The sequence below is a fragment of the Struthio camelus genome, chromosome 5, assembly GCF_040807025.1.
Source record: "Struthio camelus isolate bStrCam1 chromosome 5, bStrCam1.hap1, whole genome shotgun sequence".
Lineage (NCBI taxonomy): Eukaryota > Metazoa > Chordata > Aves > Struthioniformes > Struthionidae > Struthio > Struthio camelus.
Window position 1 is genome coordinate 4,770,671 of NC_090946.1, and position 23,742 is coordinate 4,794,412.

Here is a 23,742-nt window from a genome sequence, read left to right on the forward strand (position 1 = left end):
CTTCCATAGCAGGGACTTGGCTTAATACTCTCCATTATGTTGCCCCTTTTTAACATCACCCTTGCAGCGTTTCCCACTATTAACTCTCTCTGTTAGGCCAAGACCTAGAGGAGCACCAGGATTTCGCAGCATGCTGGGCTTTCCTCTGCAAAGGCTCTCCAGTCACAAATGCCGTCCCGTCCTGTGCGGATGTACACTAGACCCAGTGGTGACCCCTGGGGGCCACCGCTAGCTACAGGCCTCCAACTAGACTCTGCGCCACTCATCACAACCCTGAGCTCTGTCATGCAGCCAGTTCTTAATCCACCTCACTGGCCACTCATCCAGCTCACACTTCCTGGGCTTGCCTATGAGGATGTGATGGGAGGCAGCGTCCAAAGCCTTGCTGAAGTCCAGGGAGACAACATCCACTGCTCTGCCCTCACCTACCCAGCCAGTTGTCCCATCATAGAAGGCTACCAGGTGGGTTAAGCATGATTTCCCTTTGGTGAATCCATGCTGACTACTCCTGATCACCTTCTTGTCCTCCACATGCTTAGTGATGACCTCCAGGAGGAGCTGTCCCATCACCTTTCCAGGGATGGAGGGGAGGCTGACAGGCCTGTAGTTCCCCGGCTCCTCCTTCTTGCCCTTCTTGAAGGGTCATTTGTTCTTTATAGGATAAATTTTCAAGGCTCAAGCCTCACAGGAAGATAATTTGGCGCTGCAGAAGGGCCAAAGCAGAGCATGCTCAAGCACTGGGGGCCCTGCCCAGTCACTCCAGAGATGTGTCCTTGTCCCGACATAACGCCAAAGGCCCTGGGGCCTGATCCTGCCTGCTCCATCACAGCAAGCCTCATGCAGATACATGCGCTGCTCCTCTGTCACAGCTCATTTATCAGTAGCTGCTTTGAAGACACCGAGCTGGGAGAGTGACTGAGTGCTCTGTCACGTTAATATGACAGTCAGAATTGCTCCTGTCTCTTAGCTGGGATGAATTTTGGCACAATTACAGTCAATTCCACTTAGTGGCACTAAAGCGGCAGTTAAACATAACCAGGAGCTCCCAGCTCTTGCTCTGATGGGAAGACACTATGGCAACCAGAAGAGGCCCTGGCTGCTGCTTTGGGGGTCACTTGGCTGCAAGTTGCAAGAAAACAAATGCAGCAGTAAGCCCCATGGGGAAGCTACCGCAGAGCTGCATGCTAGAAGCCCCGCTGGTGTCTTCCTAGGAAAAAGCACCTGGTTCAAAGCAAAGAAAAGCTTAAGGCTGTGAAGCAAATGGATGTTTCAGCTTCTCTGAGGCTGCAGTGAGCTGTAGCAGTAATGTGAAAGTCTGAACCATCCCATCCATCTCAAGGGATTTCATTCTCAAGCCTAAGGACACCCTTTTAAACATCTCCCACCCATTCGACATGCTTGTCCCAGAACCCAAACCTCATACAAACCCTCTGCAGGTGCCTATAACCCTGATCGCTCCTTTCTGGCGCCCCAAGTACCCCAGCAATTTCCACAAGGCTGCTGTACGTTGCCATCTCCAGATGAAGCATACTAAAAGTAGGAGGCCCTGGAGATCTGAATGTTTGCATTAATCACTGTTATAATTGGTTCATTAAAAATAGCAGAGTTTTATTCATTTAAATGGCACCACTGGGATATCCTCAGCTTGCTACTAAGTGATGCAGGATTCAGGCCCAGCCTGGTGCCCTGCATGTCTGCACGTCCCAGGTTTAGGCACTCACCAGATTGTCCTGTACAAGGATGATCCCAGCACCAGGTGTATTGCAAGAGCAGGAGGAGTTTGTCTAATGCTAGATCTGGAAGAGCTGGATACACTCAGGGCAGCCTCCCGCGTGTAGCTGATATCAACAGTAAATCCAATTTTCTTCAACATTAATCCCAACTTTGCAATCAACCCCAGATTAGCCTAGTGACAACAGCTCACCGTGCAGAAAGAGCTGAGACAGAGAAGCTTTTTCTGGGTTTGTCCTCCTTACCAAGTCCTAAGCGAGATTGGTACCATCTGACAAAGCACAGGAGCTGGCCAGACGTATGGGATACACACAGAGGACAGCTTTGGGCTAGACTTCTGGAGTCCAAGTTACTAAAGCCCATGATGATACCACTGGGTCTCCGCACTAGCCTCTTATTCTTGTTAAGTACAACTTAAACGTTTCTCCCCCAGCCATAGAGGCAGGTGCTTTCCAAACCTGAAGAACTCAAGTAGGTTTACTTTGCAGTGGAAAAGGTATGTGCAGGGCATGGGGTGTGTATGTAATAATAATATATAATAAATAGAAAAAGGCAGCAAGCTTTGGTTCTGTAGCAAAAAGCAGTGTCAGAAATATCATGCCCCCTGACCCTATACAAGCTTGTCAATTTAAACATCGCTGAAAAAAGTTCCTTAGTCCTTTTGGGAAGCCATTCACAGCCTAATGCATTTTACCATTGAGACGGTTTCCTTTTTCAGCCTAAAACCTTTCATTTCTATCCACTTCTCCAGGTTTGCCATTAACGTGCTTGCAGCTGTCTTGCAAGGAGCAGCACCGTAACAAGGAGCATCGTTAAATGCAATAGGTACAGAAAGCAAGGGCAGGTGGCAAAAGAGACCCAATCCCATGCAGTCAGTCTGGGAGCTTTTATGGCAGGGCAGGAGGGGGACAGTGATTAGAGGACTCAGGAGCTACAGCTGCAGCTTTTGCGGGACCGGCAGATGCCCCAGCTTCATGCACCAGACAGCTTTCAGGTCTGCTGGTGGGGAGCACCGATGCGCAGCCTCCTGCGCAAGCTCACCTGCGAGTAAAGGTAGCGATGCTGCTGCTACAGAAAAACCCCCTTGTTTTGCTGGTGCACCACTCCCCAGGTCGCTGAGACAGTCAGCAGGGATGCGAGGCATAGTTTAAGCTGTGGTTACTGTGCCCAACTCATCTGCAATCCTTTCACAAGCTGCACTTGCTGCTGGCTCCCCGCTCTATAATTAGGAGCAGATTCAGTATCAGGAGCAGACGGTACTTTTCTTCCCGCTTGTTTTTGTTCCCAGATCTTGTTCTCTCCCTCCCTAAGCAGGCAAGGGTCCATCTCTAATTAATACATGGTATTATTTATATGAATAGCTGATCCCAAGGGTCAGTTGCCCGGGCCAAGAAACTAAATCATGTCTCCTCCCTGCCCGCAGGTGTGTTAAGTGCCCGCTGAGCTGGGGGTGCAGGGCGAAAGGCACAAGGCGCAAGCCCCAGCAACGGGCACCGCTTCAGCCATCCTCATGGCACGCATCCCCCCAGCCATGGCTCCAGGATGCTCCTGCTCCGTCAGGCCACAAAACGCTTTGCCAAAAGTGATGTTTGGGCCAACTCCCTTTCTGAAGCATGGGCTGACACAGCAAGCTCTGTGGCGTAGCCACAGCTGCCTTCTCCGTCTTCAATGCTTTTAACTATTCCCTCTGATGACAGCGGTAGAGAGCAGACTGAGTGAAAACAAAATCAACCCCTCCCCACCCCCAAACCCACGTCCCCGACTGGTACACCTTCCACTTGCTCCATCTGCAGTAGACAACTCAAGAACAGTTCAGGCCCGGGCTACGTCCTAGCAAGGACGAGGAGCCCTTCCTCCTGGCAAAATTCCTTCTTGATCCCAAGTCCCAAACCCCGAAGTCTGCGCTCCCATATCGACCCCTTTGAGGCACTTCTGGTTCCCGTGCTACCATCCCATCCTGCTTTCTCCCCACCAGTCGACTGTCCCCAAGCAGGCCTGGGTTGGAATTTTGTGCCTGGTTCATGAGAGGAAGAGAAAGACAGTGCAATACTGACCTGTTTTCTAAATCAATACAATTTTTCAAATTTATTTTTTTTAAGAATTACTTCTAATATATCTTTCTCACAGAAGGGGGGGGTATAGGGAATGTTCTCATTCCATCTGTAAACACTGAAATACAGATCTGGGAAACCAGGGAAGAGACACAAAAAAAGTGCATTTTACAAAATTATCAACTAAAATATATTTTACATGTATTACGTTTCAATTTAAATTCTACTGACTGCATTTTCAGTTTCAAAAAATATTTCCATATCTAATAGATTAAAAAAGCATGAAATATTTTCATTATGGATAAGACATTTCGATTCATTTACATGCTGTTTGCACAACAGCATAAGCAACCATATGAATCTTGAACAATGTTCTTGGCCTGAAGCAGATTCTCACGCCAGAGAAGTCCAGATTTGGCCTCTCCAGACATGGGCAAAAGCCCGTTACAGACTGAGGGCAAGTACAGTTTCTCTTCTACCTGGAGAGGAGTCAGGACAAAGTTGGAAGTTGGGGTGGGGGTAGGGGGTCAGGAGAAGGAATTTCAGCAAGTTACTGTGGTTTCCAAGGCTAGGTTTCAAACCCTTCCCTGACTATGCAGCAATGCTCAGGGTTGGACTGGAAGGTGGTCTTGAAATATGGCGCGTCTGATGGCACCTCTGCTAAAGGAAGGTAGCTGCAGGAAGCTTGCCTTCTTCAGGCCGGATACCAAAGGAGACCCTAGCGAGTCAAGCATGTGCACTGAGGGGTTCCCCTGACCTTTCAACGCCATCATGGTGAACCACGTCCCCCCTGGCTGAGCTGGGCCCTTTCCCTCAAGCACTGCTCTGCCCCCTCTGCATGCAGGGCTAGCCACAAGCGCCCTTTGCAATAGGCTGCAAGGGCAGGAGCAGCTCCGCTTCTCCAGCATCCTCCCTTGCTGCTAAGGGGAAGGCCGTTGAAGACATCCTCGCCCATCAGCATCAGTGATCACTTTCTCTGGCACCTTCTCATCCCATGCCAGCACTTTCCCCTGGCTGAGCGAGAGTCCCGAAAGCAATCCTGACTCCGTCCCGATACCGCGCTGTCACAGCTGCAGCCCAATTACATCGCTCCAAGAGACCACCAGTGTCCAAGCTAATTGTTAAGGAGAAATCTGAGCAATTACTTCGACACTAACAGTATCTTGAGGTATAAATGAGATTCGATGCTTCACCCACGGATTCTTGCTTACGTACCTAGGATCACACCTCCTACGGCTGGGCATTTTCCCCTGGGCCACACAGGCAAGAACAACAGGCTTTTCCACCATCCTCCGCAACACTGAGCGGGAATTGTCCACTGGGGCAGGGAGATGCAGGCCCTGCTGTCCTACTGTGGTGGGTCTCAAACCTTTTCATCTCCTCTTGAGTCTTCTTCTTCTAGACACGTTCCCCTCTTTGGTATGTAGAGCAAAACTCGGGAGATCTATGTTAACCAACAGAGGTTACGCAATTTCCACCTCACGGATTTGATGCTGCAGGGTTTTCTCCAGGCCAGGTAGGTGTCAGAGCAAGCCAACAAGCCCTCTGTTCCCAACGCGCCAGTCTCCGTGGTGAGTACAGGTAGTGCTACTTCCACTGACAGGACAACATTAAAGCAGTATGAACACTTCTATCATTTAACACTAGTTCAGAAGACCCACCCCAAAACTGAAAATGCAGATCCCTAGTTTAAACGAGTGACTTCAGCCAGCAGTCAGCAGACCCAAGGATCGATAACGGTGCTGATTCACGTTCTTTAAATTAGTGCAATCTACAACCAGGTTCCCAGCTTTGTGTGACTGATCCAGCGGACTCTGTTAGGCTGTCCTTTGGTTTGCTTTAGAATTAACTTGAATAGTTTGTGTTAAGATAAACTAGAGTCTATCTAGGATCTACAGACATAAGGCAAGAGGCAAAAATCTGTAGGAATCAGGTAGCATTTATCAATGCAAACCTCTTCCTGGTCAGTTCCTTTCAGGAGCCACAAAGCCACTTTGGTGAGCTTCCTCAGGTGCCAGGATGAGTTTGCGGGGAGGCTGCAAGGCAGCGCTGAGACAGCACTGCTGACTGCTTCAGCAGTACATCCAGGGCCAGGACAGTCACCTCAGGGCCGTTTAAAATTTTTTTTTTTAAAAAGTCTCCAGAAAAACGATTGCCATTTCTCCCCCTGCCTCTGGCTTCTCCAAACACTGAAGACACCTGGATTCAACAGGGACCACAAACAAAAAGTAAACTGGGAAGAGAGAATAAAACCCACTTTCATCACTATGCCCTCTAACAACCGCTGGAGGAAGGGAAACACTTGGAAGGGAAGACAAAGCATGGTTTTCCTGCACGGAGCCACTTTGGGTGCCGCCAGCTCTAGAACAAGGCATGCCTGCTGGGGCAAGAGATCCTCTGGGGCAAGGTTAGGGCATCTGCAGCAGCCGCACAGCTCTCCGTAATGCTGCGCTGGGAGGTAGAGCCTACGATCATGTTGACTTTCTGCCTGCCTTTGAGATAGAGGAGATTTCCAGGTCCAGCTGTGAAGCCCCGTTCTAGGCAGTAAATTATAGAACAGTTCTCGAGAAGGTAAGGGGAAGAGAAACGCAAGGAGAAAAAGGGGCCACCTCTTCCCTTGATGGGGCAAAAACCTATTCAAGCATGACAGGAGGCCATTCCGTATCCAGGTAGCTTCAAAGGGAACTGGTGTATTTTGAAGGAGCTCTCACTCACCAAGAATCCTCTGTCTTTTCTGCCGGGCAAAGATGACTATCCTGTGCTCTGCACCAAGGAATTGATCTCAGTCCTCACACTTCACATTAGGACATGAAAACCACAGAACTGTCACAGCTTGACTCATACAATGCACCAAAGCATCCTTCCTGCACCTTCTGACCTTTCCCAGCGACGATGGCTCTGGATTCAGTTTACTGGCTTTTATCCCCTGCAAACCCCTCCCAATATATGCATCTTTAGATACATATATAGATATAGATTTACATATGCAGGTACCTATATCTATATACATATATTTATTTTATACGTATATATTTTCATTTATGCTTTTAATGAAGTGCTGTGCTTTGAACTGCTGCCTTCCTCCACAGGGATCTGCTCCTGCACACGTTTTTCAGTTTGAGGAAAGAGCGCTGGGCCCACCTGCCTGCAAGCAGCACAAGGAAAGTTGTTGAGAGTGCACAAACGTCCCAGACCGTCACCCTGCTATCAGCTCTCCGGTGCTGCTCGTCCTCACTGTGGTCCAACTGAAGGGTTGTGCTACTGTGGGTTCTTCAAGATGCGTCCGTGTCTGAAATCGTAGACGTGACGACAGAGGAAAACCAGCTCAGGGTCAGTGTCCTCGGGCACCTTGCGGTGCAGAGGCGTGGAGTACTCCTCTGAGGGAGGAACCATAATGGTTTTCCTGCCTGGGATCCCTTCAACTCGACGCTTTGCCAAGGCACAAAATCTGCAATGCAATTACATGAGAAGAGTTGACATCGACTCATTTAATCTCTTACTGTACAGCTTTCGCTGTTCATGTCCGTATGGCTCGCTAGAAGCCACCACAACAGCTACCCAAGGATATGAAGGGTAGGGGAAGGGAAAAGGGGAAGAGCATGGAAGAGAATTAACCTTTGCTCAAGAAGAAAACGTGAAGTGGCTGTTGCTTTTTATCCCACTCTGACCTATAGGAAGTAGCACACAAGTTTATATTTCTGTCCTGCTAGATTCCCTATGTTGTATAGTATGAAAGATTACTCAAATTAATCAATCCTGTTTTTACCACCTTGGCCTTGTTTCAGTTAATTAGCCCCAAAGGCTTACCCATCAGACCATTGTTTAGATGGACACACCAGTGACTGGGTACGGCAGGGTCAAACACTCCATTTCCAGTCAACAGTATCACAGCAGTTAGACGAATGCTTGCAAGAGTGGGATGCTCTGCACTGATATTTTCCATTTACAAGTCAAATTCCTGTTACAGGAGAATATACACAACCTCCTACAACATTTCAGAGCAATCCACACTTGCCTGAGTCACTGATAAAGCCACTTGCCCTAAGAGAAAGCATTTGCCCAGCTGAGTTGTAATCCAGCTTTTTGCCTTGAGGTCATCCGTGCTGGCAGGTATCTCAAACATTTCAACAACAGCCGGAAGAGCACAAAACTAAGGTCAGGTGCAGAACGAGCCAGACCACCCAAAGAGGGTATAAACTAAGGTGCTCTGAGCTCCAAGCCAGTACATATGCTGAAGTGATAGCAAGAACAGCCTGCTAAAGCCTTCAGAGAAGCTTCGGCCCTTTATATTTCCTACCGCTCTGGCTAGACAGCAGCAACAACTGCTGTCCGGGTACCTGCTCACCAGGTAGACACTGCAACTAGCGGTGCACGGGTGTTACACTTGCAGCCAAAGGCTCCTCCGGCAGCCTTGGCTTGCAGCAGCTACGTTCCTTCAGCAAACCAAAACCCCAGTCTTCTCCCCAGCCTGGACCAAAGCAATGCAGCTGAAGGGTCAAATCTAGGGATTTTCCCACCAAGATAGCATCAAGATATGGGCCTCTCAGTGTGGAATATTTTTAGAGCTAAAGCCACTTTTTGTGCACAGGATTTATGCATTAGTCATTAATAGTCTTCTTCAGGAGGCTCTTTCCACCCTCACTTGAACGCGTGCCAGACAGCACCACCACTGAGGACACAAGGCTCTCACTGGGTAAGGCAAGACCCTCTCTTTACTCAGCTTAAGTTCAAAATCACTTTTCCACATCAACCAGGCAAGCACCAAGGGATGTGCTCGCCAATCCAACAGCCGGTCTTCCTATCCTAACATGTAACGGATTAAGCAGGCTGTTTGAATGAGACCCTATAGCTCATCCTAGCTTCAGATCTGAGGTTCCTCTGAAAGCAGCACACCTACAGCGGTGATCCTGGAAGAGTTTGGGCCAAAATTTCAGTGAGCTTTCAGACAAGCTCTGGAAACAACTGCTAAAAAAAGCTGCTGTCATTTTTGCAGCCACTCAGACCCCAAACAACGGATGAGACAGTTCTTACAGATACATCTTTCCAACATCAACTGTCCTGTCTGCACTCCAGGCTAGAAAAGCTGGTTGCACCGTGGCAAGTCAAGTAGCTTGGCCCTTGGTCAGAGATAAACGTGTTGAGTGCTGAGCTGTTGAGCCCTTCACAAACACCAGGTAAGAGCAACAACAGGATATCAGCAGCTTCATGTTATCAACTGCACTGGCCCTTAAAGGATTAATAAACCAGAGTAAGAAAAACAAACAAACAAACAAAAAAACCCCCAAAACTCCACCCTGTTTTAGCTGGCTAGCTGTTTCCAACCAGGTGTATCAAGCCAGGTTGACAGCCCTTTTACAGGCATCTATGGGTACGGCTGAGGTTTTGTGGCCTTCTAATTTTGCAGCCTACACTGGTAAATCCTTCTGAGAAGCTGACCAAAGACAAAAGCTGTCTTCGAAAGTAGTCAGTAGAGCTAGCTCAACTGGCCCACAACTCCTAAATCACTTAGAGCTGCTTCCAAGCTTCTGAACCCCTTTAGCTCCTTGTCAGACTTCCATGTAAAGAGTTCAGGCTGCCTTCTGGGAACATCTGGCCAAGGAAGACCTTATCCACAACGGCCATCATGGTAATATTCCTGTCAACAGCTATTCCAGAGGATGGGGTTGTTAGAAGGGAAATGAGCTGTCTGAATCCAAAGCTTAGGTTGTTTTTAGAGATTTCAAAGAGGGAGTAAAATTCAGCTTAAAAAATAGTTTAGAAAATAGTTTGTTTCTAGAAATCCAAACAGTGGTGTCCTGGGCTAGGAGCAGGAAGATAAAGGAAAGAGCAGTGGGACTTAATAAATCCTCCTGAAACGACTACAAAGTCAACAACAAGCATCCAGTAAAGCTGAAGATATTCAAGGGGTCATTCTGCATTTTAACAATTGTCCATTCAACCCCCATTTTCATTCTGCCACAGACACCTATCTTTCCAAGGATGGCAGTTGTGAATATGGATGGCCTGATAATTTTTCCTCGCCAAGATTTAATTCAGTCACAAGAGTTTAACTGTAGATGCTTCAGTTACTACACTGAGTAATGCTGTTGCCAAAGTATCCAAATCTGTACACACATAAACCAGCATCTAGTAGTAACACAACCAGCAGGCATTTTAGCTAGCTAAGGCACATGTGTTTCATAAGGGATGGATGTGCAGGATAACTTCTAGCCTTGCTCAATTCTTACTTCACTGTTGAGTTAGCTCCAGCGTTATGGGTCTTCCAATGGTGTCCAAACACTGTGGTACCAAGGTCATGCACATATAAACATTTATAAGCCCCTTAAAGCACTTATAAAACACAGAGCAAGGAGATATTTAATAGAACCTGAGTGCAAGAAGCACTCTTGGATTACAGCACCAAACTGCATAATCCAGCCAACTCCACGTAGACCAAAACCTGAAGGTCATGTAGGGTTCTGCTGGATGATGGCTAGTAATGGAAAGAGTGACCAAAGCTGGAGACAGACAGGTCTGGGGAACAGCAGCAAGTTAAGAGCACCACCTACCTGCAGTACTCTGCAAAGGTCAGCACGTAGCACTTCTCCTCTATGCAGGCAACACTGTTCTCATCCTGATGCCGGGATGCAAAGATCTCATTCTGAAAGATAACACAGAAGAAGGTCACCCAGGTAGCCAGGAGCCTCTTGGCAGGCACCGCCAGCTCTGCCCCTTCTCCCATCATCTCAGGGGGAGGCTACCAAAGCATGCTCGCAGCAGATGCTCTTTAGAGCTGGTTTCGCATAACCCAAACACCTTCCAGGTACGGCTTGCGACCTGTTTATTTACTGCCTGCAGCACAATTTTGCCCAGCAATGCAGAGCCAAAGCCTTCGGAGCTCTCCCGTTATTGAACGCCCCCTACAACAACCTTTGTGGGGCCAGGTGTCACAAGTAGCACTAGCATTTCAAAAGCACTTCAACAACAGGGCCACTGCCAGCTACACCACTCTGCCTCCTTTTTCCTTCTGGGGGTGACAGACAGCTTGTGGCTTCCTGAGAAGCACCCGAGATGAGTTTTTTTGAATACTGTGCTAGAAAAATAAAAGCAGCATTTTGAAAACACTATTCCGATACTTAGGAATAACAATGGGGCAGACAAGAGGGGAAGGCTGAGTACATCAGGACAGGTCCTGCAGAGGCCTGGGAAACTAAGTAAGAGAAAATCCCCAGCAAGAGGTGCTTTAGCTCTAACATATCCTAAAATCTGACTTTGAAAATAGATAGACTCCCTGCGCAACAAGCCTTCAGACTGCATCCAGAAAACTCAGTGAGCAATACTCCTGCAGGCAGGAGGTGGGAGCTCTCTCCACCCACACATTCCTCCAAGCTCCTAGGGACATTCTTCATTCATTTTCTCTTCCTTGTGCTGCTAACCCTTCCAATTCATTTGTACAGCTAAGCAATAGAAATGGAGTTTGAATAGCATTTTGCTATCTTTACTGCCAGCCTCTGACACACTATCAGAGTCTAACTCATTTCTGTATCAAAGATACAGGAACCCCTTCTTTTCCAAATCTTTCCTCATCCCAATTCAATTTTAAAAAAAGGGTATTTTAGTAAGGAAAGTGGCAACAGCCTTTTCTCCCAGGGTAATTTAGGAAACTTGGCTCTGCTGCAGGCAGGATGGTTAGATATGGAGCAACCCAGATGGAGCCAATTTAAAGAATTTCAGGCCTGGCTACAGCAGCCAAGAAGATCTCTGCAAATAAAGATGCTCTGCACAAGTCCGAAAACATTACCTGCAGGCTTTGCTTCTACTCACAGCCCCAAGGAAGCAGGCAAGAAGACTCAGAAAGCAGGGTCACAATTTGGGGACAGGCTTAATCACAGAAACCGAAAATACCACGCCTTGATTCTGTGCCTTAGAGGTTTTGGTCTACTCCTTAAATCAAGATTATCTGAGTCATCTTTGGCAAGCCCATCCCAGCTACTCAGTCTTTCATTTGAAGTCTTGTGTAATTAAGCAGGTGTGCAAAAAACTGGCTTGATTCCTTCCAGCCAGACCTCTAGCTCTCTCGACTGTATCCAGTTGTATTTTATTGTAATGTGTCATTTATGGACCTAGAAAACTACATAAGGTACTGCATTTTGCTTTAGAAGCTAATCTGTCCCCTGCAAGTCAGACAGGCACCATTCACCATTTCCTAGTCCTGCTCTTCCTCTCCACAACACACGCTTTTTTTTTTTTTTTTTTAATTAATAAAAGGCACCAATGACTTTTGGTGGATTGAAAACAGCAGTAAATTCTCTACTTCTTGTTTAAAAACAGCTTGTTTTGTCACCCAACACAAGCCTAGGCAAAGCAGAGCAAGGCGTGAAGGCAAAATGATTCACACAGTTGTCTTTTAAAAAGTGAACTCTATTATACTAGCACAACATCCTCAGTCAGCTTTTAATTCTCATCACAAATCTCTATGTCGGGAGAAGGATGCATCCACATTTCTGTGCCAAACACATACATTTCTGCAGTTTAAATAGCAGATTCGGAGATTTTTATGATAAAAAAAAGGCAGTACGAGACATATCTACTCCAACATCCCACATGATATAGACTGCAGAATTTCAGCCAGGAGTTTTTGCATCAAGCTCAGCATTTCTGGATGAATTGGGATACTTTTTTTTGGAAAAGCATCTGCTCTGGCTTCAATATAAACGCATTCTCCCTTGCTCCTAAGGCAGAAGTCAAAACAACTTTGCACTTGATGCTCATGATTCTCTCAGAGGGAGAAAGGTAAAAAACTAAGACTCAACACAAAGGCAGCCATGTGAAAGACAGAGCAACTTCTGTTGTAGCCCAGAGCCGTTGTCACGTGCAGAAAACTTGAGGGAAGCCCGTATGCAGGACATCACCATCCGACACATGGGGCAACAGCTTCACAGTAGCCAAGAGACAGCTCCACTTTACTCCAACCAGATCTTCAGCTCCCTGAGTTTGAAAGGCCATGCAGGAACATAGGGGGATAGTCATACTAATCCCCTCTTCTCGCAAGAAAAACACATATTTAGGAATTGGGCCACAAGCTCCTTCACCTCAGGTTTAGCATTTGGACTGCTCACCTGGTGCATACTGGGATTGCGGCCTCCCTGAGTGTGCTCCGGTCTGTAATACCACAGGAGGCTCATCATCAGCTCCCCTGCAAGAAGATTTGTTGAAATATGTCAAGACTTTGTTTTCCCCTTAGCGTTTTCCCACTAGCATTCAGCTTCCTCCTTCTGCTTCAGCCCTTTCATTTCCATAGCTCTCACGTAAATGCAGCTGTGCCGTGACAATATTTGATGCTGAACTAGGTTTCGTCAAGCTACTATTCCATTATACCTTCGACCCCTCCTACACGTGTCATGTCCTCCCAAAGAGGTCAGTTCTGAACAAAATCAAACATTGCCATATGAAAAAGTATCCATTCCAGCTCGCAGCTGGAAAAGACACTCATCCAAAGATCAGTACCTGCAGCATTAACTCACAGACCAATGCCAGAACTGCTGTCACTGGCTGATGTGACTGAGATTGGCCTCATCACACAATGATCACTTTTTCCTATGCAAAGCGAGAGCGGTACTCAGTAACATTCAACACTGTTTCTCTTGTTCGGGCGTGAGATGCTAGTCAGGCCCAAGACTTTTAATACCAACCCACACTACTTCAGCCACCACCTCTACTCAAGTCCCATCAAGAACCTTTGCAGATAAGCCAGGGTGCCTCACCACCTCCCAGCCCTGACGTTGGGTAGAGCATGTGAGTAAACAGCAGCTCCTGAGATACCTGCTGCCGTGAAATAATAATAATAATAAAATAATAATAATTAAAAGAGATCACTGCTAAGACGTGCAATGGGCAGACATAATGTGCTTTCACGACCAGGAAGGTTTTGATTACCAGTCCCTGGCTAGCAATTAAAGAGTATTTCAGTTCTTGGAACAATTTGAAGGTAAAGCCACAGAGCTAATCTTCCCCTTTATCACCCAATCTGGTAGCAGTGAAGTACCCTAACATGCTTGCAGCTCTGCCGAGATACATCACTTCCCCATTTCCAGCTTGCTCTCATCTGTCAAGCACAGAGGCAAAAAATACTCTTTTGGCATAGTACCTGTTTTGGGGTCTTCCCACAATGCTGATATCTTCGCAACATACGGCATAGATTTCTTCCGGGGTCCTGATTTCAAGAGGACTGTATCTCGTACCCGGATAATTTCCCCATCTCTCTCCACAGCCTGATAGCTCTTGCGAACAGCTGGCTCAGGCTCATTCTACAGTATTGGGACGGGGGGGAAAAGTTAGTTTATTGTTTGCTAGCCCAATCCAAGTCTCCTTTTCTCCTGCTTATTAAAATTGAGAGAATTAAAAGCTCGACTAAGCTACTAAAGCTAGGTGCTTCCACCCTAAGAGATCTCTGAGAGAAGTCATACAGCATAAGACCACTCACGGCAACTCTGTTCCCAGTGGGTCAGTTTGTAAAAGCAAAGGTCAGGCCAAACTGTTTACCTATGAAAGCCCTACCTATAAAAAAAAAGTAAAGGAAGTTCACCTGGGTATAGCAACCAAATGCCTGCAGGTCACACACAGCCATCATTTTCAAAAAAAGCAAGAGAAAACTGTTTCTCCCACGTAGTGCTGGCAGGAAAGATCAGCTCAGCAACTTGAGAGCAGCTCTCCCAAAAGCACATACTTCTGAAATTAATACCCTTATTTCAAATTAAACCAAAAGCAATCATTCCTTCTGTTTTGCATGCAGAAAGCGTGCCTTCAGAAAAAAAATCACAATTTCATCAGCCTGCCTGTAGGTGTGCATCTCCTCCATATTCAAAGGCACTAAAGACTATGCATATTTTGAAGCTATAGGCTTATTTGATAAGAAAGCAAATAAAGCATGCAATATTCACATGGACAGGGCAGGTAGTGCCAGTGTGGCTGTGGAGTAAAACCTTCTGTAACAGGGCTGTTAACATTTCCTTTGCACCCACTAACATTACAAAAGAGAGAGAACATCTGTGAAAATCACTTTTTGGACTGCAAGTTTTTTGGGGGAGGGGAGGAGGGAGAGGTCTTGATTTTTGGTCTGAAAACTGATTTCAAAGCACCTGAGCAGGATGGGCTTAACCTCCTGCCAGATTGCCCCTGATCCGCTCTTAGGGCTGTGTAAGCACCAAATGTTTTCCTAGGTGATGATCCCTGCAGCTTGAGGTTAAACCAGTGTGCCAAGCAGCCTCCAGCTCAGGGCTGCCGGTCTCTGAAAGGTGCGGGCAGTGCAGATCAGTCCCCTTGGGCCATGGCTCACTGCCCATATTTACTGAACATGTCTCAATACTTTGTTGTCTCCCACCTTTCCAGACAGAGATGGGTGCTAGAGGACAACCAGTTGGGAACCACTGTACTCAGACATTTGGGCTCTCCTTGGGAGAAAACTGCTGGGCTACCGAAACCATCAGTGAGAAGAATAAGCTTTCAAGAGCTACCTTTAGAAAACTGCTCCTCTAGCAAGGCTAAAACTTCACTCATTTTCTCAAACAGGCCTGCCCTAACCCAGAGGGAAGCAGCTGGAGGACGAACTCTCCCTAGGACGGACTCATACACGCAGCAGCAGGTGCCACCCTTATAAATGCCAAAGCCAGAAGCATTCATTATTGGGGCATTTCACCTGACGTTAGGACAGGAGTAGCAGGTTTTCCTTCCTTTCAAACTGCTCGTCATGCTGGGCAAGGTAATACCAGAGCAGGAGAGAACAAACAAGGCCAGCAGCTCGGTCTTCAAGCCCAATCAAAAAGCGCTATTTACTGACCCGATTAGCACTTCGTCCAAGAGGTTCTAGATGGCATTTAGTGACCATCTCTACCTTGAAGAGAGCCTAAATGATGCAGGTCTTACTACTATTCAGTACAGAGAAGTCTTCCTGACCTGAAATTCTCCCAAACCTCCACAGTCTTAGTCCCCTGAGGACGCTCATTTGGCTAAGGCCATACGCAGAAAAATAACAGTTTACAGACACCTACCACAACGTAGACGGCCTTCTCACAGGCTGTGCCGACAGGTATCCAGCCATTGGTAGCCCTCCGCCTGCTAATGCGCTGCTGCTTTGGATGGGAATGGCCTCCTGCTGCTTTACTATCGGAGGCGTGGAGACAGCCCGTAGTATTTCGGAGACCAGATTTGGAGCCGCTGGGGGGCTTTGAGCTCTGCGGACATTCTCGGGCCATGGTCTGGGGGTCAGAGTTGGGGGTCTGCAGATGAGGAACAGGTTCTGCAGCTGGTGGCACACTGGGTACAGGACATCCTGAGAGTGGGTGGGCAGGTGACGCAGGGTGCCCTGCCACAGGGATTGTGAGGTTCAGCTGGTCCAGAGACTTGCAGCCTTCTAACAGAAAGGAAGAAGAGAGGCATGTATCTTGTTTGAAATACAAAAAGACAAAGCGATCAAGACCGTCCTCTGCTTTCACCTGGAATTCTCTTTATTGCATTACAGCAGTAAACAACCTTCACATCACCATTTGACGCTGATTTTGCACTGTCATTGGATTCTAAAAGCAAAGATATTTTAAGCTTACGATGCTCCAATATGTTGCTACTGATGACACTGCACTACAACAAACCCATCTGAAATCCCCCAAAGTAATGCCAGCCACACATAAGGCTGGCCAGTGTCCAAAGTGGTTCCAGCCTGTCAATATGTATAAAAGCAAAGAAAGGCTTATGAAAATGACGGGAAGGATTAAACTGCACTAGTGGAAGTGGACAGATTCTTTGAAAAAGCCAAAATCTAGTAATCAGGGAAAACTGCAAAGATCCCCTGAATAACTCCAGAGAGGTAAAAGGACAGAGGACAAAAGATCGTAAGATGCTACATGCTGCTGCCTTCAGCAAAACTCCAACTCCAAAGCAGACCAGTTAACCACAACAAGTTAGCAAGTCATCTGCCTCCCAAGGCACCCCAGGACACCTCCTTTCCCTCCAGCAGTCACAAAGCCAAGTGCTCAAGCCAGGGCAACACGCCCAAGGAAAGAACGAGTCGGATCTGAATAACCCCGCGTCAGCAGGAAGCAAGCTCCCGGCTTAGGGAACAGACCAACGTAGCACGCCCCTCTTGCCTAAACCTGAACGCCTGCCTTTCGGGGTGGCCAAAAGGGCAGCTTCCAGAGGGATGCCTGTAGACAGTGGCATGACACGTTAACCTGATCCCTTCGTTTGTACCAAGCGGATGCCACCATTTGCATATGAGCACCCTGAATGCACTTAATGAGACGGATGCAATGCAAGGCATTCGATACATCAAGCTGGAACCGCTCACATCGATGCTCTCCCCTACTCGGAGGGTTGCTTCCAACCAGCGTAATCCTTTTGCTTCACTGCAATAACCCGCTCTGGGGAAGGATCAGGTTTCAGAGACAGACACGTGTACAAAACCAACTCCGGAGCACAAACCCCGGTTAACATTCTCGAAGCCCTCCTCATACACTTCAGTTTGCAAAACAACAAAAAAAAAAACTTAAAAGTTAGTCCAACATTGCCGGCTTTTGAATGAGAGCTGCTCAGAGGAAGGAAGTGAGATCCAATGAAGCATTTATACCTTCAGCCAACTTTAACCCAGAATGCGCCACATCCAAAAACATGCTAGAAAATGAAATTTGCTTGCCACGTACAAGTCTACACCGAGAAAGAACCGAGCAGTGGGGTGACGTGCAGCTGCTACGCGTACCCCTGAGACTACTACTGCCACTGCTGGTGCCCTGAGAAACGCCTCCGTTCACAGGGAGGACTGAACTCCGACAAATTCTCCATCTGCACCACCAGAATCCTTCTGGCTGCGTGAAGTCAGAAGTGTTAGCATGCAAAATTTCGAGAGCAGAGTAGACCGACATGACCTCAGGGCACTACACAGAAAACTGTCAGACGAGAAGACATTGCTGAACTAGCTGTCTTGCAAGTGCTCTTCAGTTTTAAAGAGCATTAAAGCCACTAAGAAACACTGTCTAGCCCCTACCGCAGGAAGCAGCACCATGACAGCAGAGACATGCAGGGAAAACGGAAATTATACTTCAATCAAATGCTCCTGGGTTTCAGGGCCTTCCTCGAATAGAAGATGAGGAAGCCTCGCTCAAAGCAAGCACTCGGCCAAAGCTTCACCTGCCTACCTGAAAATGTATTTTAAATGGTAAGCTATGCCTCCTGTTGACTCATTCATGGGCACACAGTTACCTGAATACTGACTTTTACAATCCCGTTTCAATAGCTGAAGTAGCAGCCCTGTCTATAGGCTACCCCACTTGCAAATCATGGCACTGTCTAGCTTGAAGGCTTTTATACAAAGTCCTGGTGTCTAATAACCTCAGCCCGAGAATGCAGTTTTAACTATTTCAGAAGGTATTTTTCAATAGCAAAGGCAAAGCTCTAAGGTGAATCACACTGGAGGACAAAGTCTAAAAAAAAAGAGGCAGGGGACAGAGGAGAGCCAGGCAAATAGCTACACCACAGTAACCTGCCTTCGTTTCAAAGTCTCATTTTCAGACATTGCCTAATAGCAATGATGGGATCACTATTAGCAATGTACCCAGCACATGCATCACTGCAAAGAAGTTCAAGCATCTGCCCAAACGGTAGCCCCACAAGCTGAAACACCAGACAACCCCGTCTGTAGATCTGTAAAAACCTCCAAGGCCACATCGCCCATACAACTTACGCTGGTGAGAGTTTAATAACCAAGGTGACAGCAGCCTCCCCACACTGCTCTGTGAGGATGCTCCAGTCCCGAGAACGAGCTTCGAGCAACAGAGGGGTCGCTCGGCCCAATGTGTTTTAGACCCTCCGCTCTGCAGTAGGACGGCGGGGCAGCGAAAAGCTTTGCAGAGCATCTACGAACTAAAAATTACTCTTTTTACACAGATCAAAGCTAAGTGGTTAGCTTCAACGTGACAAGTCACGAGTCACCCTCCCACTGCCCAAATCCTTTCACTGATTCTAGGCTTTCCACACCAATCAGACCTCTCAGTGGGAAAAACCTTCAGGGCTAAAAATGGGGGCAGGGGAGGAGAAACGTGGATTCTTTCTGAGCTGCAGAGTTCAGATCCCAAGCTCAGATTAACCACGTACGCAGGGAGTTTGCCTCCTGGCAGCAAGATGCCTTCATTAGCGACGGCTCTAACCTAACCCTCTTCACCCAGGAACGCCAAACACGATTTGCTGGCACTTTGCACCTTACCTGCTGCAAAAGGCATTTTGTAGGGGTAGCTGTTTCGTCCTGTGTGCACACTGCTAATCCTGCCCTCTGGCACATGCACGACTCCACAGACACTGTAACTGTTAATAGCCGTTCCTTCTCCACAACAGTATGGAGAACTACACCAGTGAAGCGGCTGGAAATGAGCACCTGACGGCAAGGAACCAGGAGATACCAAGAGCCCCTCACAGGCAGCAGATTGAGGAAGCTCGTCCTTGGAGTAAACCGAGCAGTGAGAGTAGCCACTGTATCCACTTTGGCCATAATAAACATAAAACCCGTTCAGTGGAGTCAGATCTGAGGATTCATAGAGACATCCACAGTCCGTGTGATTTCCCGGCACAGGCAAGGGAGGGAACTGCTGCACCGGAAAGGAAGGCTGATGAAATTCCTGTTTGGGAGTTGGAGATTTCTCTCCAGGTCTTCCATACTCTGGTTTCATGGAAGCTTGTCCACCCATAAGCAAAGGCAGTCTGTGGTAGAAACCCTCTGTGTTAGCATAGGAGTTGGACAGCGATTCGTACGGGATGGGTTCTGTTGTCCCATAGAGCCTAGAGGAGTCTTGCTGGTCTGCTTTCCCAAAAGCACCTAGAGCAAGTCCTCGCCAGCCATGCTGACCTTCCATTTTTAAACTAGACATTTCCTTTTTGGTTTTGACACAATTCTTCCTATTAGCTTTGGCCCATTTGAGCGCAGATTTTGAACAGTGGTTCTCAGATTTGCCCTCGCCATCCGATTTAATCCTCTGCTTCAGAGGTTGGTCTTTCTCATGGGTCAGCTTCAGAAATGCCACCGCATTCAGACTGGCCAGTCTCTTTGGGGTGGGGTGATAGGAGATGGCACCATCCTCCTTCTTTGTCCCATCATCAAAGACCTCATCCAGTGCGTGGTCACAGCTATTGCATTTCTGACTGGGCTCATGCCGGTTCTTTCCTTTACCTGTTTTCACAGCATTTTTTTCTAACGCAGGCCAGTTGTCACTAACTTTGCAATGCAAGCTCTTAACGGTACAGTCTCCACTGGCTTTGACAGGGTCCCTCCGAAAACGCCTGCCAGACAATAAACCATCATCCCGTTCAAAAAGCAGATTGTTCACTGCCTCTGCGTTCAGCGAGGCTAGTCGCCGCTTTCTGGGCTCTGAAGGAGCAGCATTGAGTTCTTGCTCTGACCCTGGATAAGTTATTGTGCACTTTTCCCCAGAGGACTCGCTCTTTCCTACTGGCACAGACTGAACTTGTTCAGAGAAAAAGGCAGGTCCAAAACCCTCTATCCATCTGGGAAGGTCCTTTTTCCTACAACTCTGGCTCTCTTTCGACAAAGATCCGGCGACATCCTCTAGCCTGGTGAGGAGCACTTTGCAGGTTTTTTTGTTCACCGAAGGGAGCAGTCGTCTCCGCAGCGGGTATGTCTTGCGAACTTCCTGCAGATTCTTGCCTTTGTTTGCCCCCACAAACCCACTCGGACAGTTTGGAGCCTCGGTGGTTTCTCCGTCTCTTTGCTCGCTACAGTCTGCCTCGGTCCTATCCATCCTTCTGCGGCCCGTTGGTGATGAAGCTTGGCCAGCAGACCTAGCTGGATGTTTCAGAAGGAAAAGTTGTTTCTTCCGGGCATGCGTCATAGGATCAATGTCCAATCCTGAGAACAAACAGAAGAAATAATCTATTAATATCGCTGAAAGGGACTCATTTCCTCACAATGCACCAACTGCCAATTAGGAAATATTTGGGGAAGCTTGTTTCTATACACAGTAGAGCCTTTTTGGGTGACAGCCAGTTAAGCCAATTAAGAGACAGGATGCGATGAGATGCAATATTGAACCATAGAACACAATAGTAATTAAAGGCAAGGCGGTGAAAAAGTGCCAAGGAGCTAGGAAAACCAAGGTATGGCCAGAGAGCTATTATGCACAGCCACAAGCCCAAGTACATTCCCTGTCCCACTGATCCTGCTTCTAACACGTTAGCAATTTTCATCAAATCTACTAAAGCTGATCTGAATGCTGCTCAACAGCACGTGGCAGACATAAATGCCAGGTATCTGACTACTTGCAGGTTGCTACAGGCAGCCTGTTTCATTGTCATTTTCTGAAACAATTAAACAAAAGAAAACCAGCAGTCTACCTACTCATGCGAAAAGTAAGCTTTATCTATTGAACAGAGATCTGCCAGCATTAATAAATTAAATATATGCAAATCGTTATACAGGTTAGAACCTAGCTACATGTTGTTGTCGTTCCCTACAGTTGCATCTATGAAAGCCATGGACATTAAACAATCCAGTTATCAAGCTGTTCAGCTGGCAGGCTTGAAGAGCTACCCCAGGCCCTCAAAATGCATTTATAGGAGAAAAAGAATTACTCAGCCACGTATCATTTCTGAGTTTTCAGCTAGATGGTACATCAAGCCCCTGTTCAAAAGTCTAACATATAAGAAGGAAGAGAAAAAGAGCTGCACAGGGAACGAGAGCTGCTCCTCTCAAGGTACGGCTGAGTTGCGCAGCACCCAAATGAAATGCCAATAAGCCTGACTTCTTTGGCACATGTGGGTTTTCCAAGCCAAAGTTACAGAAATGGACCGGCTCTGGCCAGATCAAGAATATGAACTTACTACTAAGGGGCCTCTAAGTAAGCGCTGCTGGAGGAACGGCACCATCTGGACAGTCCCTTCAGCCACATGCTGACCTCCTGAGTTATCCACCAACCTAAGCCTGCATTTTTTTCTCCTGTTCCATTTTTTAGCAGAAGGGTGACCGTGCCTTCACACTCCTGCATTTCAAATTCGGCAAGCAACCTGTAGAAGGGCTCGGGGCAGCTATTTGAGAAATTAAAACAATTTTGCAGTCTGAAAGAGTACACATTTACAGGAGCAGCTGTGTATTTATTTAATGCTGAGAAAGGACACATGTAGGCAACACGAACCTATAAACAATTTAAAAAACCCTAACTTTTTGAGTTATATCAAAATAGCTGCAATTAAGCCTATATTTGAGCACAGGAAAGGGTGACTCCCTGCATTTAATGACATTTTGAAATAGTCAGATTCCTGACTATTCCTGACTGAAAGCATCAGTCTTGATATTAGCATCAACCTAAGAGTGAGCCAATCTTTCCTGTGTCAGATATTTGAAGGGAACACCTCACAATTGACACTACGATCAACGCTGCTCTGCTACTTTGGATGCTCATAATTAAAGCTACTGCTTTTGCAGTGATTAGAACAAAGCTACGAAATTACAAGAACAGTTCATTTGATACGGCTTAATCAAGCTGATAATTAGATTATCTATTTGAAATAAGCCCAGTGCATTTTAATTGACTTGCTTATATATGCATTAACTACAAGAAAACTAGAAGTTGAAAGGCACGGTGGTTTGCACATTGCTTTTCCAGATGCGAGACTCTTCAGAATTTCTTGGCGTAGCAGACCTTATTACACCCCAATACGCACAGGATAACTGCTGGGGCTAGCACCCAAACCAGAGTGCTCTGCGGGGAGCAAGCCTTCCCGTATATCTGTGTTGTTCTGAGGAGCAACGCAGAGCTTCCAGAAATTAGGAGGATGGTTTTCAGTTCAGACAGATAAGTTTCCCCTGGCCAAAACACCAGCACTGTCCTCACACAGAGAGCCCAATGAACTTACACGTACAACCTTTGGATTTAGGCAAGAGGACTTCTATTCAAAAGGGAACGAAGCAAAGGTGGTGGTGGGCCATGGCAATGGTAGACCAGACACCTTATATAACCTACCTGAGAAGGATCAGTTCTACCAGGTTATGTGGACCGTTGGTTTTTGGCAACTCTCCGATCCTGCTCTCTGTCGGCCCCATTAAGAGGCAGAAATGCTCAGCGGTGTTGGGGGGGGATTAAACACTCAACCACCATGGTTGTCCAGAGGAAACTACTTCTGGCCTCAGCTGTGCCTTTCTCCTCTAGCTCTCACCACTCTTCTGAAAGACACTGATCTTCTGGCCACTCACTACACATCCTTCACTTACCTGGGTTTATGATATGTTGGTATCGGAATGAGTTAGAATAGCTATTAAAAAGTTAATTGGATACTTTAGATGTGACATTGGATTCCCTCCCCCCGGCCCCTTTGTGCCCACCTGAGTGGACAATCATACCAAAACTGCTCTAAAGTTGGAAGAAAAAAAAAAGAAAAAAGGCCGGTACAGATTGAAGGAAAGGGATTAACAGCACAGCAAGTGTCTTCCCTGTTTGACCCTATGGGGAATGCCAAGGCAAACAAGGCTTTAAATAAAATACCTTTTCTGGAAACTAAATGTAGGAACGCTTTAAGTCATAAAACCCCAGATGACAACTGATACCTTTCAAAGAGCGTTTCTTAGAACTGCAAAGGAAAAAGAAAAAAAAAGCCTCCAAGCCCTGGATTTAAGGTCTGCAGTCTAGCACAGGACAGGTAGGAATTCCTTGCCATGCTGGAATGGATTTACAACCAATACCTGAAAACAGCTTTCATCCCTGACAGACTGCAACCTGGAGTGTGAAGATAAACACTTGAGTTTAACATGCAAAGATGACAATAGAGATCTCTAGGCAAAAAAAAAAAAAAAGCATTAAAAAGAAAGAGCAATTCATTTGGAGAGTTTCAGTCGTGTAAACCCTTTGATACGATGAGTCTTAGGCACAGTAGTAGTCGAGCAATCATGGGCAGCTGCTTTACTTTTATTAAAAGTAGGTTATGTCTGCATGTATCT

The 23,742-nt window shown here is 46.9% G+C and overlaps 1 protein-coding gene across 1 annotated transcript in view; it reads right to left on the reverse strand.

Moving 5' to 3' along the window:
• Positions 1-5,143: 5,143 nt before the first annotated feature.
• The window catches only part of BAHD1 (bromo adjacent homology domain containing 1), a 38,181-nt gene continuing 19,582 nt past the window's right edge, over positions 5,144-23,742 (reverse strand). Inside the window, exons 2-7 of the mRNA XM_068944299.1 lie at positions 19,009-20,661; positions 15,809-16,170; positions 13,909-14,068; positions 12,881-12,957; positions 10,331-10,422; positions 5,144-7,230 (exon numbers count right to left, since the gene is read on the reverse strand). Of these exons, the coding sequence (XP_068800400.1) occupies positions 7,041-7,230; positions 10,331-10,422; positions 12,881-12,957; positions 13,909-14,068; positions 15,809-16,170; positions 19,009-20,644 (2,517 nt within the window). The 5' untranslated portion in view covers positions 20,645-20,661 and the 3' untranslated portion in view covers positions 5,144-7,040. The remainder of the gene's footprint in view (positions 7,231-10,330; positions 10,423-12,880; positions 12,958-13,908; positions 14,069-15,808; positions 16,171-19,008; positions 20,662-23,742) is intronic.